The sequence below is a fragment of the Lygodium microphyllum genome, chromosome 19, assembly GCF_053477565.2.
Source record: "Lygodium microphyllum isolate KBCC chromosome 19, Lygodium_microphyllum_v1.1.10, whole genome shotgun sequence".
Classification (NCBI taxonomy): domain Eukaryota; kingdom Viridiplantae; phylum Streptophyta; class Polypodiopsida; order Schizaeales; family Lygodiaceae; genus Lygodium; species Lygodium microphyllum.
The window spans coordinates 77,195,025-77,207,516 of NC_141153.1; the positions used below are offsets into that span (position 1 = coordinate 77,195,025).

The following is a 12,492-nucleotide window of genomic DNA, read 5'->3' on the forward strand; positions in this document are numbered from 1 at the left end:
CTGCATGTACGGCAGTCGTCATGGTAGTCTGCAGTGTGCGGCATCATGGCCGAACCTTCCGCAGTTGGTGCAGGGTCTCGACCTAGGGTCCTGACATTCTGCTGGCAAGTGGTTTCCTCCGCAGTACACGCACTGGGTATGCTGTCGCGCAGGTCACCTTAACATGTCCTGTATTTTGGCTAGTTCTGTCTTGACCTGGCCAAGCCATGGTCTGCCTCGGCGGACTTCCCCTTATCGTGGAATGACGTGTTGGGTCGTTCGCTAGAGGTTGGTGTTCGTTCTAAACTCCGTGGGTTGAGTTCTTCCGGGTTCGAGCTCCTGGAGCTCCGCTCCCTCAGCTGGTCATCGACCCTAATGGCCTCCTCGAAAACTCTAGCCACCACGTCCCTTTGCAAGCTCGAGTTGCCCGCTAGTGCTTTGTACAATTGTTCATCCCGAATCCCGCTGATGAACACGGTTGACACCGCCCTGTCGATCGGTCTTTCGCCCAAGGGAATTCTCTTAAGGAGACTTCTAACGTGGGTGACGTAGTCGCGGATGCCCTCCTCCTTCTGCTTGACGTTCATCAGACGCACTAGCAGGTTGTCAAAGTATCCGGGTTCGGCAAATCTCTTAACGAAGAGATCCTTGAGGTTATTGAAATTGGCCCGTTCTACATTATCTAGACTTGTATACCACGTCCTACCCTTATCGCTTAAGCAAAGTCCGAATGCTTGCAAACGCTGGGCTTGGTCATTGAGGCCATTGGCTTTGCAGACCTGCTCGAACTGCTCAACAAAGCTGTACGGGTCGTCCGGTGGTTGGTACTTGTCGAGTTGCTTAGTGACAATAGGTATTTTGGCCTGGCTCTTTGAGCCCTGGGTTGCCCCTAGTCCTGCAAGTAGCGAGGTTGCTAGCGCAGCGGCATTTTGCTCCGCCGCGGTGTTATTGAACAGTCGTTTCATGAGGAGCTCGCCTAGCGTCAGGTCTCCCTCGAGTGCTCTCTCCTGGTCTGTTCGGTTTCGGTCAGCCAAGTTCAGCACTCGCTGTGCATACCGGGCGTGTGCATCGTAACTGCTCACCATTTGCTGTATGGCTTCCGGAAACGTGCTAACGTCTAGCTCCCCCGCAAACCGATGATCTGGAACTCCCTCTGTCATGGTGAAATCCTCACGCCTGGTTGTCCGTCAAATCCTTGTCGTTGTTGCTCCTTGCTTGATCCTACCCTACGCTCTGTGCGTCTGTCACGCTTGGGTTTTCTCCTAGTGGTAGGTTTTTTCGGCAATTTATCTGAGTGAGTTCTTTTTAATTTTTGAATGCAGCGCTCAACTTAGGGCCACTCGTAATTGTGTTATCGTTGTGCACTCGTGCTCAAACAGGCTTTCGACTTTCCTAAGTGTTCTTCAAGTGCGGAAATTCGATCAAAGTGCTGTGAGTGCTCTCCCTGTGTCTTGCCCACTCTTGTTCGTTTTGGGCCTAACATGCTTTACTACTCTATTCCTGGCCACCTCATGGGTCGCAGGGCCTCATGCTGCTTCTTGTTGCGCACGTGGGGGGAGTCAACCACCGGGGGAGTGCCCCAGTGTGCTCCTAAATGGGTCAGGTTTTGTTCTGGGTTGACTCTGGGAATCAGACGTCCGATTTACCAGTGGTCCGATTCTAGGAGGTCCGATTCTAGGAGGTCCGAGTGGTGACGTGTATTACTCCGTCCGATCGGACCGGTGGGTCCGAGTCGGGGCGTCCGAGTGGTCCGAGCGGTTGAGTCAGACGAGTTGGTCCGAGCGTCCGATTTTAACAAAAGGGACTGGTCGGTCCGAGTGCCACGTGGCACGTCCGATCGGACCAGTTAGTCCAAGTTAGTGATTGAATGGGAGGTCCGATCGGACGATTGTCGGAGTGTCCGATTCTGGGAATCGGACACTGGGCCGACCGTCCGATTCCGCCGGTCCGATGGGTCGCGCACACTGATTTGCTCAATTTTCACTAGGTGTATTATCCTATTGGTCGTGCGATTACCCCGCGGCAGAGTTGGAGTGGGGTGGACAAGATCGATTACCTAAAGTCGCCGAATGCAATGTCCTCCTAGCTCCAGTCGATTGGACAGCTGCCCAGCTCGCTCACTCTCTCCCTCTCTGTCTCTTTCGCTCTCTGTTGGCTGAAAATGGGGTTCTTCCCCCCGCCCCCCCCTCCAGAGTTTTATACTCTGCTAGTTCTACCCTACACCCTCCAGGCTCTGTCCCTGGTGTTCCTTATGCCGTTACCTTGCATCTACTCCATTTTTTCCCTTTGTTCCTGTGATTTCTCCCTTGTTTCACAACAGCAGCCCTCTGCCTCTTCGTGTGTGATTTCCTACTGCTAATCTATCCTAAACACATCCTGAATCGAAAACAAAACACTGAACCAATTTCTCCATGTTTTCCAGTCATTATTAACCAGATTGTTCAAAAACACTTACCTGTTCTGAAGATCAAAAATGCCAGACTTCCTACCTATCTCAAGCTCCGTTTCAGGGTGAATGCCCTACTTCAGTGCTCGATATGGGCCGCCCGAGTGCTCGAGCTTGAATCCATTGGTCCCGGCAACGGAACCAAAATGTGGGAGCTTTCGCTCAACCTCCAAGACCCACGGACCGCTTATTGTTCAAGCGTTCCAAGCGAGCTCTCATGGCCATCTCTCACCTAGCCGACGCGCCGTCGATCCTACGAATGCAGTGAACTTACCTTGATGCTTGATCGAGTGCCCTCCTCTCTCTCACACTTTGGTAGCTCCACGATTCTTGATGCTAGCTCAAGCATCCTCAAGCCTCCTCCTTCTCCATGCCTCATCCTCCATAGCCGCGCGCGCAAGAGAAAAGAAGGAAGGAGAAGAGGAAAAGGTGGAGGAGATGGTGGAGAGCTTCACCCTCTCGATTCCTCACTCTCTCACGTGCTCACTCCCTCACACTCTTACACTCCCTCTCTCAAGAGCACACACAAGCAAGAAGAAGGAGAGAAGAAGAGAGGAAGAAGACTAGTTTTGCCACACCAAAGAATAAGCTCTTCATTCACTTTTCAACTTTTTATACAAAACCCTACTTCCCTTTTGGGCGGTCATTCCCTTTTTCCCTTTTTTACATGGCCGGTCATAGCCCAGGCCCTGTTTCCCATTGTTCTTTTCTCTTCCTTGCTTTCTTTTCACTATCCTTCTATCTTTACAAACAGCACGGGTGAGAGCCCGACACTCTTTTACAAGATTTTAGAGTGCGCTTTTTATGCGCCTTTCCTTTTTATGGTTGCCTTGGTCTTTGACGGTTGTCCTTGCGCTTTTGGGCTTTTCTCCTTCTTTTCATTCCGTCGGGCTACCTTCTTTTCGCCTTTGCCCTGCGTCTTCTCTGCCTTCTTTCGCTCTTGTCGTGTTTGAGGTTAACAGATAGAAAAGCAATTGTCCTCAGTTGCCAAGATAAATTAACAATATGGGTGACTAGCCACAAGCAAGCATGGTCTCACGCAAGGCACTAAGTCAACCAAGAGTTCATAAAGAAATAAACCCCAATTAACAATAACATTAATGAATAATTTTATTGCCTCATGTCACAACTCAACACAAGAATAAAGAACCATGGATTACAAACACTACCTCGTGTAGCAGAGAACATATGATTACGATTTCAATATGCTTGTGATAGGTAGGCAAAAAATAGATCATGATAAGTTGGAGAAATAGATATTTTCTAAATCCATTGGGATTATTCTATTAAATGGTTCTTATATTTAACTAAATATTTTTTGTATTCGTGACTAGTACGAGTAGTAATTTTATCATGGTCAAGAATCATCTCAAGAGTTAAAACCGCAATAGCTTCCTCAAGCAATGGCCGATCATCAACCACTAAAGTAATAGGCAAATCACCTTTAAAGAGTTTCAATAAACTAAAATGAAAAGATTCAAGATTTGCCAATGAGGTGGGATTCCTTAACAAAAAGTATTGTCATTAATCTTGTGAAAAATATAAAAAGACCCATAACATCTCAGAGTAAGTTCAATTTTGGGATGTCATTCAATAGATTTCAAAATTCTTATATGAGTTTGAAGCTATAGCAAGTGGTTTTCTTTAAATGTCATAGATTTATGGTGTTTATTTACTTAAGTAGTATTCCATAATTGTGCTTGTCAAATCTTATCAATGAATTCATGGAATATTTTTATATGATCATTTGCTAACAAGTCAACTGATACAAGGAGATATAGTGGAATAAGTAATTTCTTATCGTATACAACAAGATGATGACCAATAAGCTAAAAGAAGTGTATTGCTACATGCAAATTAAAGGATGGATATTGATTCCAATTAGTAGGATGGCCAATAGTGTAAGACGTAAGAAGATAAAGAATAGTGCTATTGACTACTTCACTTTGGCTATTGCTCTCAATGTGGAAAAGCATATGTAAAATCTATTTTGTGCCTAGATTTTTTAAGAGAGCAACTCAAAAATGGCCATCTCGATCAATAAGGGTAACCTTAGGAAAGCTATGATGAGAAAATATGATTTAATGAATAGTTTTAGCAACCCGAGGTGCAAAGAATGTCTTTTTATATAGGGTATAAAATAGGCTTGTTTGCTAAACCTATCAACAATTGTCCAAATCATATCATTATGCTATCATATGGATCTTTTTATTTTCATCTTTAATGCTGCCAAAAGCATTTCACAACTACTAAAGTACTTCCACTTGTAATTGGTCAACTTCTTCTAAAAGATTTACCAATTGCTTGATGCACCCCCTAGCTACCCCAACTTTATTGTCAATGAAGGGTTTTTCAAGGTGAAAAGCTAGGTCAATGCATTTTACAATACAACTACTAAAATACTTCCACTTTAATCCATCAACTCTAAAAGATTTACCATTGCTTCATGCACCCCCTAGCTACCCCAACTTCATTGTTGGTAAAGGGTTTCCAGCTCAATCCCTACAATTGAAGCCAAATGCCCTTTCCAAACCTCCAAGGGGTCAACATCTTTACTTCTCAAGACACCCTTCAACATTTCCCATAACCATAAATCTCACTTTTGTTTTTCAAAAGAGCATTCAAATGGAATGGGGCTTGAGCGTGCCAAGCAAGTCCCATTCACCCTTTCAATTGGACCTTGGCAGCTTAAATCGTGTACAATTTGTCAATACTACAGGTCAACCTTGACAATACTTGTTGCTTTGGAACCTTGTAGCACACTCATCGATATTTGTGGAAAAAGAGTCAATTGATTAGGGTGAAAAGGGGATTCAAGGGGCATCCATGACAAATAAATCTTCTTCAAAGGGCAAGGCGAGGATCCATGACCATTTGAGCATCGTTGAAGCAAAAGCATTCCTCAATAAAGCACCAACTATCCTAAGGATTGTCATATTCAACTTGGACCTCAACCAAAACGGATTACTATGTGAGGTGGAGGTTCCATCATTCGTGACTTTTGGAGCATTCGACTATGCTTAGGTTTTGGGCCCAAAACCCAAAATCATCAAAAAGGTTGTACGACTCGCTTGGCATTTGACATAAGGATAGGAGGAGACTCGATGCGCAGAGTTGGATCTTTCGTTTTCCCGTATTTGAGGCAAGCGAAAACTACATCGTATGCTTTGTTGCTCGGCCCCGTCGACGCATCCATCTGACAGTGCGCCTGCGTTCCTTCCTGTATAGCTACCAGCTGCTCAGCTACGTCGGCAGCAGTATTGAATGCCAACATCCATAAGATGGCTCGTATACAGCCCTTTCCAACCGTCGGCACTTAGGGAGCAGTTGCATATCAAAGCTTCAAAGTAAGACTGAAGAGGCAGAAATGACACAACGCAAGCTCAAAACACCACTTTTCAAATCCGCGTTTCCGACGACGCGTTTCTTTGTCAAACCTTTTTTTTAATTTAATGCAACGATATACATCGTAATTGCCAAACCAAAAAGGGGAAGATTTCAGAATTTCGCGGGCTGTATAAAACGAATAGTAACCATCGGGTAAAGCCGACGGCTATCCTGCTGTGGCAAGAAGAGGAAGGTCTGGTCTGCCTGCAGCGGAGAGGCGATGAGAAACCTGCTTCTCATCCATGTTAGGCGCGGGGGTAGTAGTACCTGGAACGATCATTACATGTAGTGCGACTCGCGAGAGCAGAATAAATATTATACATATTATAGGCAAAGGCCGGGTGCAGTGACCATGCCGTCCGTTCTCGCTAGCAGTCAATTGCGAAGCGATGAAAGGATGAATAAACAGAAGATAGGGATAGGGATAGGGATGGAACTTGTGTTGTTCTGTATGGTCCTGTTGAGCTGTTGGACTTAAAGGTGTCTGTGTTATATGTTATTACTCTCTCTCATTCATGGTCTGCGGATGATGGGGGCGGTGTCTCGGAAGGGGGAGAGGGAAGGGTTGGGAGGCTGCTTCGCTGTGCTGTGGACAGCAGACTTCCGTCTCTTGAGGGAGCGGTGCGCGAGCTTGCCCCGGATCCATGGCGTGATGGTCTCCTTCATCTTGATCATGAGCAGGAAGATGAGGCGGTACATCACCACCATAGCATAGATCACCACCAGATCCACCCACTTCGACCTTCTAGTGTCTATCTCGAACACCTGTTCCACCAAGTATTCCCCTGGAATCTCCGGCGGGAATGCCCCCGGCTGGTTCTGGAACACCATCCCCAGCAAATCATTCTGATACTGCCCCTGCATACCGAAGACCAGCCAGAAGACAGCTCCCACGTCAGAATCTAACTTCCTCCCTTGGCTCCTTGTCATTCATGGTCTCTTTAGGATACAACATCAATGGAGAAGGATGCATTCATCAAGGTTAAAATTTCCGAATCTAGTTGCATATATGCTGATTCCTTATCGTTCATGGTCGGTCCCTTTAGGACATACAATAGCAACGAAGGGGAAGGGTATTACACAAGGTTAAGATGTTTGGCCCCTGCACCCTAATTGCGGTATCCTTAGTCGCGACAGACATGGAAAAACAAAGGTTTACCTGAAGGGCCCAGAAGTCGAAGCTCAGGTACGACATAGGGTATCGCCACACTGGCTTGGGAATGTCACCAGGCAAACGGAAGTATCCAGCTACCAGCATGAATATGCCCTTCACCATCAACAACAAAAAGGCAAACGTCAAATCTTTGATCAGCCGGTGAAGAAAACATGCAAATGGTGTGTAACTTGAAAATCTTTGAGGAAGATCGAGGGCCCAATACCGCTCCACATTAATGCATATTTTATTTTCAAGGTGAGTTACGCAAATATTTTATTTTATCGATAATTGAATAGTGTTTCATACGAACGACAACACTCCAAAATAAAATTGGCCATCTCGATATTTTTATCAAGAAGACTTAGTCGATGAAGGGTTCGGCAGAGAGTGACAATTAAGGAAGGACGAGAGTAGAGTGAAGCTCGAGGACATGCTATTTTGAACTTTAAAATTTTTTCGTTGACGCACACTAAAGCTTTACTTGTAATTGTAATGCATCATATCATTGCTTTAAGCAGATGCAAAACCATCCTTTAATTTGCTTCTGAGGTGCACTCGTTTTGAACCATCGCTTTAAATAGCTGCAAAACTGTGCTTCAATTTGCTTTTGAGCTCGCCACCTTATCCGGCCCCCTTTACTTTAAAAGGTAGAAAAAATAATGCAAGCATTAAAGGTCACAAAAGTAACCCTGGGGATATTTCCAAATGAGGTGGAGTCCAAACGAGACAATGCTAGGGTCATGCTACACCTTGCTTCTAAAAGTAAAAAGTAAAAAGGGGACAACTTTAGTTAGTTGCGATGGTCGAGACATGCATGTGAGATCCATGTGAAGTGGAGTGTCGTAACTCGTTGGACTGCTCTACATAAATGCGCTTGTGATTATGATATGAAGTGTGAATATGAATATGAACGGTGGTTATGCAGCAGTAGACCTTGACTATGTATGTAGGTGTCACTTGACGACGATTGCTAAGGACATACAAGTTATTGCGACAATAAATGCCTGGCCCTACCGGATACGAAAAGGAAAGAGTAAGAAGAGTTACTTGGATGCCAGCGCCGGTGATGATCCCCATCAAGAAGTTAGGCACGACGCTTGCAATGGCCATCATCATGGCCTCCACCACCATCACGGACGAGTACAGGCCCAGAGTAAAATAGAGGAAGTGCACGAATCCGGGGTGAAGGCGGACCATGAAGTAACAGATGGCGGATGAGGCCACCGATATGAGAAACAGGAAGGGCATCGAAGAGAAGGAATTGCCCAGCACGAAGGCCACCACGCCATAGTGCCCGTTCATTCGCTCTCTTTGAAACACCTGCACATGTTTTCTTTTTTTAATTTTTAAAAATGGGTACTCATTACAGAAGCCACATTTCATTAACTAATGCGGGGCCTTTTTTACCTACCCCACAAAAACCATCATGCATAGAAGATACGCACAATCACCTGCTTTTAAGAGCCCCACATTAACCGTTGCTTATTTGAAAAATCATTACTGATTGTTTTTAAAAATGTCACCTTCATATCTTCGACAAAGGACGGGAACCCTCCGATGGACATGAAAGTGACGAAGCCAAAGATGAAGGAGCCGCATGAGCCGCGGGCCTGTTGTAGCAAAAAGTTTCGAGAAAACCGTAATTAAGGCCAGGAAAACTAGATGGGTTAGTTGGTTGGTTGGTGGGGAAAAGTTAAGAGGGCGGATGCGGCAGAATAAATGAAGTGATGTTGAATGACAGAGACGGGGGACCGACCAGGATGGCGTTGTAGCTAGTTCCCACGTTGAAGTAGATGGTGCCCACGCAGAAGCTGACCAGAATGTAGATGACAAGGCGCAGCCAATAGTAGCCCACGTCCCTGGACATGTTGGTGAAGGACCTGCGCGTGAGCGTCCGCATCTGCATCCAGAAGCTCGCCTGACTGCCACTCGACTCCAGCACCGTACCTTTCTGTCAACATTAAATGCTCCGACTATGAGAGACCCTTTCTTTCCACCCCGAATGTAGTTAGCTTTTTGAAAAAGTGGCGCTTTAGTTTTGGGATGATGTGCCAAAACTATTCCTTTCACACGAATTTTTTATTTCTGTTGGCTTTCCGTTATGAGTAGTAGCTCACAAATCAATCAATCTTTCCTTAGCTTTACGTGTACCGTTGCTTGAAAAGCTTACTAGGCTCGCTCACCAGAATCAAACAAACAATCCTTCTTCGGATTCCTGTTAAAGCAGAGTGACGTGTTTTAATAAGGCATTACCACTTGCGAAATCTCGTGCACTTTCGCCGCTGCTTGCATCGCCTGCTCCGACGTCTGATAGGACTCCAGCAGCACATTGATCACTTGAGCCGTCGTCAACCTGTCCAGCGGGTCGAACGCTTCATGCCCCTGTTCATTCACATGATAATGATAATCCACATTTATTATAAACTGTGATCCCCACAGTAAGATTACGCATAGATACAATCGTAAGGCTAGGTTAGTTAGGGCCCCCCACCCGCAGACGGAAGGATCCCTTCAGCGTGGCCTTCACTCTGTCGAAATCCGAGTTGATGCACCGTAAGAAATGATCTGACGGGTTGCGAAGGGGAGGGCAAGGGAAACCCGCAGAGGCGAAGAACTGACGGTGCACGAAAGAAAAACAGACGTCACATACGTGATCCATGAATGACCATATAATTGAATGCATAATCGAATGAACGCATCCGCGCTGCTGGCAAAGCTGAGCGCAACTTACATTGCAAGCCTCTGAAGCTGGGCCGAAGTAGATCGTCCTGCCGCCGGAGAGGAGGTAGAGGTTATCGAAGAGCTCGAAGACCTCACTGCTGGGTTGATGGATGGACGCGATGACAGTGCGGCCATCGGCGGCCAAGTTCCGGATGGTTTGGATGACGAAGAAGGCAGAAGCGCTGCCAGATCCACGCAAGGCCCACGTCCTTAATAATACTTTACTTAAAGGATCATCTGCACTCTATAATCTACCTAACGAGGCTGCTCGTATCTAAATTATAGGAGATTACCTATGATCTAACTAAAGATAAGGTCAAGACGTGATATCACCATCACCACCGTTAAAATGTATGATGATGATGATTAGATTAGATTAGATTACACCAACCTGTCGAGGCCACTCGTAGGCTCGTCCAGGAAGAGGAGGCGGGGGCGCATAAGGATCTCCATGCCGATGCTCACCCTACGTTTCTCGCCGCCGCTAATGCCGCGCAGGTGCCAGTTGCCCACGGGCGTGTCCGCGCAGTCCTGCAGGCCCATGGCTGTGATGGTGCTCTCCACGATAGCCTTCTTCTCCTCCTTGGGCATCTTATCCGGCAGCCGCAGCTGCGCCGAGAACGTGATCGTCTCCCGCACGGTCAGCGTGCCTATCAGATTGTCGTCCTGAGTCACATAAGCCTGCTCCCCACACCAGCACAAGACCATCAAAACCCGCAACACAGCCATAGCATAGACTGTAAAACCCTAACATATGAAATTCAAAACTAGAGCAAGTACCGCAGCCCCATAGCAAAGCTTCCTCTTCCTGCCATTCAGCAGAACGCTCCCCGTCTGCATCGTGTTGGTCGCAAGTCTCCCTGCACCGACAAAAAGATCTCCGTCGCACCACAGCTTGAAAAGGAAAGCACGATGGAAAAAAGAAATTCAGCCGTGTTAGTAGATTACCTGCCAGCGTGTCCAGCAGCGTCGACTTCCCTGACCCCGACGGCCCCATGATCGCCATGAAATGGCCCGGCTCCGCATACCCTGTCAGATTGTGCAGCACCGTCTGCGACTCCCCCTTGTGATTCAGCACCCTAACTGTCAAGTCCCGCCATGCCAACCACGCAGAGACGTCCCCTATATTTCTCGTGTCGGTGGACATCTTCCACAGGCTCTCGCTGAGAGGACTGAGCCCCCCGCTCGGGAGATTCACCTTTGTCTCTCCCTGCTGCATGTTGAGAGCAGTGTGAGCCGGCCCTGGCCCTCCGGCCCCGTCGTAATAACTGCCATAGCCAGGCTTCCCTTCCGCTCCGCTAGAGGGCCCGTAGAACTGGCCGTCCTTGTTCGAGCTCCCCATTCCTGCAGGGGAAGCCAAGGGAGTGGTGGTGCTAGCAGTGGAAAACAGGAGGCTATGGGAGGCGATTAGTTTCTATTCTCTGACACTGAAGCACTGGAACCTGCTGGACAGAGGTGATTAATTATGCTTCGGCTTCACTAAAGTCAACTTTAAGTGAGACCAGGTGGGGGAGATGAAGCTCCGCTAGAGGCTATGTGGAGAAAGAAAGAGCGATCGGGAGAGGGAGAGGGAGAGGGAGAGGGAGAGAGATGAAGAGAATTTCGCATGCACAGGGAGGGGAGAGAGAGGAGAGGGGAAAACAAATGATCAAGGAGAAGGGCCAAATACGGGGAGGACGAAAAAGCAGAAAGCGAGGTCGGCAGAGAGGCTGGTGGATGGAACTCTCCTACGAGTCCTCTTCCATGGCTGCTTCTGCCCGCTAGGCGAGATAATGGGGAGAGAGAGAGAGGGGGGGAGGGTGGGGGGGGCGGGGGTGAGCATTGAGGAAGTGCAGCTTTGGTGTACCCGGGACCTAGCAGCAGCTGCACGGTGGTAGCTGGAGACAGTTGAGCCGACCATCCGCATTGAAGTTTCTCTATCTGCCCCTCCTTCCAATCAGCGTGAGGCTACGAAAGACTAGAGAGAGACGGAGAGATATAGAGAGAGCGCGAGAGAGAGAATGTCCGTGACGCCGGTCTCTTGCCAACCACCTGGAGTTAGACCCACCGCTAGATTTTAGGTTCTACGTCCAAAGCTTAAATTTAAACGGCTTCCTTGATGCTTCCCGCACGTGTGACTCCTTGAGTCATACATGACCAACTCATGCTCCTCACACTTGTGACTCCCAGAGTCGTCCAAACCAACTTCATCCAACCATTTCGTTTTCCCTATCAACTTCCTTTCTTGCCAGGTCACGATGTTTTTTTTTTTAAGGTTTGCATTGGCTATTGAATGACATTTTTAAGTTGGTTAAAACGATGCTATCCTTTTGTACCAAATGAGAAGTGGTTTGAATGGACAAAACAAAGAAATGCATTGTAAACAAATTGAGAAACATATTTTCACAGATGATACTAGGCGCTCCGCGCCTAGACTCGCCCAGGCGCGAAGGCGGGCGCGGTTTTTGCAGCGAGGGCGGGTGCTGGACGCATGGCACCCGCCCCCGCGTTTCTTTGTGGGGAGGTTGGGGGCTGCCACGTGGCACCCGCCCCCAACCTCCCCTTAACTAATAGTAACGATTTTCATCTCCCAAGAGAAAACAACCTAGCTACTTGCTTGCTACTTTACACAAAGTTTTGAGCTTGTCACAAGATTGATCCTTAAGGGAGGTTTCTTCTCAAGAGATGTCCTTGTTCTATGTCTTCATACAAATGGACAAGAGAAGCACATGCTGCTTGCCAATATTTAACAATGATTCTCACCATGAACAACCCTCTTATAGCTAAAAGTTCTCTTCCATTTTGGAAAGAGGACATAGGAGTC

At 47.3% G+C, this 12,492-nt stretch overlaps 1 protein-coding gene across 2 annotated transcripts; it reads right to left on the bottom strand.

Annotated features, from left to right (window-relative positions):
• Positions 1–5,820: 5,820 nt before the first annotated feature.
• Positions 5,821–11,474, bottom strand: LOC148020056 (ABC transporter G family member 11-like). Of its 2 annotated transcripts, XM_087700332.1 has the most exons (11): positions 10,638–11,471; positions 10,470–10,549; positions 10,081–10,370; positions 9,700–9,871; positions 9,460–9,582; positions 9,222–9,350; positions 8,725–8,919; positions 8,492–8,578; positions 8,016–8,288; positions 6,972–7,079; positions 5,821–6,670 (listed from the first exon to the last, which is right to left on the bottom strand). In XM_087700332.1, exons 1-11 carry the CDS (start codon positions 11,029–11,031, stop codon positions 6,326–6,328), a joined length of 2,196 nt encoding a protein of 731 aa, XP_087556458.1. In that variant the 5' UTR covers positions 11,032–11,471; the 3' UTR covers positions 5,821–6,325. The 2 variants fall into 2 exon arrangements, with proteins under 2 accessions (XP_087556458.1, XP_087556457.1); XM_087700331.1 differs by having other exon boundaries at positions 9,460–9,871; positions 10,638–11,474.
• Positions 11,475–12,492: the final 1,018 nt, after the last annotated feature.